At 41.6% G+C, this 2,710-nt stretch overlaps 1 protein-coding gene across 1 annotated transcript; it reads left to right on the top strand.

Annotated features, from left to right (window-relative positions):
* Window positions 1–238: 238 nt before the first annotated feature.
* LOC124163822 lies at window positions 239–1,966 on the top strand. The gene has a single exon (XM_046540924.1). The coding sequence runs from the start codon at window positions 239–241 to the stop codon at window positions 1,826–1,828; it is 1,590 nt and encodes a 529-aa protein (XP_046396880.1). The 3' UTR covers window positions 1,829–1,966.
* Window positions 1,967–2,710: the final 744 nt, after the last annotated feature.

Below are 2,710 nucleotides of genomic sequence, written 5' to 3'. Positions count from 1 at the left end.
CTTGAAATTAGATAAAACGAATTATTTTTCGTGGTCGCTAACTACTAAAGCAATACTCCGTCAAAGGGGATGTTGGGAAGCCGTCTCCCCAGGGTATTTGCAAGAAGGCGATGCCGATGAGACTGACACCTTCTCATCGGAAGAGGTAAAGAAGAATGATCGGGCATTATCGCTCATACTATTAACTTTAAATTCTAAAACAATAGATTTTGTTGGCGATATTAATGTCGCACAATTTATGTGGCGCAAATTAGAAAAATTGTATACCAAGTCTGGACCCATTAACCAAACTCTATTACTTCGAGAGTTGATTTCCATCAAGAAAGAAGAGGATGAGCGTATGGAAGACTATTTTGCAAAATTTTTTAATTTAAACAGGAGATTGAAGTCATCCAAGGCTAACTTTGACGATAAAATAATAGCAAGATTTATCATCGGTGGTCTTCCGATTGAGAAATATGAAGAACTAATCACCACAATAGACCAGGGAGAAAATATAGATCTAGAAGAAGTTATGGCAAGATTAATGGCCGAAGAGGCAAGAAGGGAGAGCCACAAGTCCTTAAGTAAAAATAATGAAGATGCCGGTGACGTCACTGCTCTAGCGTCTAGACTAGATAGAAGTATTAACTTTGGAAGCAGGAGAGGCTGGAGTAATGATTTGAGGGGAGGCCGGATGAACTATTTTGGAGTAGAAGATGATAAGAATGCTAATTTTAATGAAAGAAGGTTTTGGAATAATGATTTGAGGGGAGGCCGGATGAACTATTTTAGAGGAAAAGATGATAAGAATGCTAATTTTAATGAAAGAAGGTTTGTATGCTTTGCATGCAAAGAGCCAGGGCATATTGCCCGTGAATGCCCATATTTTGAGGAAAGAAAGACATTTCATAAAAAGGATAGGAAGTACCTATCACCGAAAAGAGTAGCGAGATCTGCAGATATGGAATCATATTCTAGCTCAAGTAATGTAAGTGAGAGTGAATTTGAAGAAGAAAGGCAACAAAAAAGGAAGGGTACAGTAAAGAAAGCATCAATGAAAACTATTTCGGCAAAGGCTTTCATAGCAAGCATAGGCACTTCAATAAAGACTTCGCCTCTGGTGAAGGAACATGAGTTGGAGGAGACTAGTCGACAGCTTAAGGAGAGCGAGTCTAAGGCTGAAGTGTGGAGAAGTGAGCTACAAAGTCATGCTGAGCAGCTGAATGACCTTCTGGAGGAGCTTAAGCGGTCTGAGGAGGACTTGGCACGTGAGCGTGGTGATCGGGAAGCATTGGAGAGGGCATTGGAAGCGGAGCGTTGCCGTAGTGAGAAGCTGTTGGTTAGGCTGCAGTCGGAAGTGGAGCGTAGGGAGGAAATGGAGCTACGTGTGGCGACTGTGCGCCAGGAGAGGGAGCTGGTAGCGAGGCACAAGAGGGAACGTAAGGAGGAGGTGGAATATGAAGCTAAACAAGGCAGTGAAGCACTCAAGGCAGCGCAAACAGAATTGGACTTGAGACGCACAGAATTAGAGGAGATGTCAAAGAAGGTGCATGAACTCGAGGCCAGGCTAGAAGACCAACAGGCGCACCATCCATCTATCTTTGAACTGGAAGCTCAGCTCACAGAAAAGAATAAGAGCATCAGAGTTCTTAAGCAACGGCTGGGGGACCGGAAGAAAACCCTCCAACGTGAACTCAGATACACTGGTGGTCAGTCGTTTGATGGTAGTGGGAACATCTCCGAGGGTGAGTCGCTTGCAGGGGGAAATTCTACATTCCCATTAGCTCCTGTCTTTGACATCGGTGCGGAAGGTGGGAAAATGGAAAAATCTTGGTGGAGCAGTTAGCTGGAGGAGTAAGAAGCTGACATCTGTGAGTCTGCCTATCATGGAAGCAGAGTACATAGCCCTAAGTGAAGTGTCAAGGGATGTCACCTGGATCTGTAGATTAATTGAAGACCTTGGACTCGAATATCTCTGATAGCAAAACCTGTTACTATCCATGTGGACAACCAGGGAGCTATTGCCATTGCTGAGAATTGCATTGTATCCGAGAGGTCCAAACACATAGGCATCAAAAATAATTTTATAATTCTGGTGCTTGTTAATTCTAAGTCAAACCGTGCTGACATTTTTACGAAAGTTTTGAACTCCAAGTTGAACAAATATTGGTGTCAAAGTTTAGGGCTTAAGTGAAATATGACACATTATTAATTTGATTTTTTTAAATGTGACCAACAAGGGGAGGTGTTAAATACACGGATTGATTTGTATGTGTGTTGGTCACATTATCAATGGTTCGCATTCATGCGATTTGTGTTCTTCTTTTGTTTGTTGTGATGTTGATGTTGACGTTGTTTATTCGATGTTTGTATTGTTATCTGTGATTGTATTTGTGGAGTCTGAGGAAGTGGATGAATAAAAGAGGACCAGAATAAGTTCAACAGATATTACGTTGTATAAGCATTCGTGGCATTTGATAACGTGGAATGGAATTCAATGCTTAGCATTCTGAAAGAAATCGACGTACTCTACAATGATCGTAGAATTATTCATAGTTTGTATAAAAACCAAGTAACTGTGATCAAATGTGGACCAAACGGTGCAGAAGCAAGAATAAGAAAAGGGGTGAGACAAGGTTGTGCGCTTTCCCCTTTAATTTTTAATGTTTACATAGAGAAAGCCATCAATGAAATCAAGGAGAAAGCTTCGGGTGTCAATATCCACGGA

The sequence above is a fragment of the Ischnura elegans genome, chromosome 8 (genome assembly GCF_921293095.1).
Source record: "Ischnura elegans chromosome 8, ioIscEleg1.1, whole genome shotgun sequence".
NCBI lineage: Eukaryota > Metazoa > Arthropoda > Insecta > Odonata > Coenagrionidae > Ischnura > Ischnura elegans.
The sequence above is the reverse complement of the archived record's forward strand: the minus strand, read 5'-3'. Positions and strand labels throughout refer to the sequence as shown.

Bases quoted from the DNA above. Each gene is read 5' to 3' on its own strand.
- LOC124163822 (XM_046540924.1), top strand. From the start codon at position 239: ATGTGGCGCAAATTAGAAAAATTGTATACCAAGTCTGGACCCATTAAC.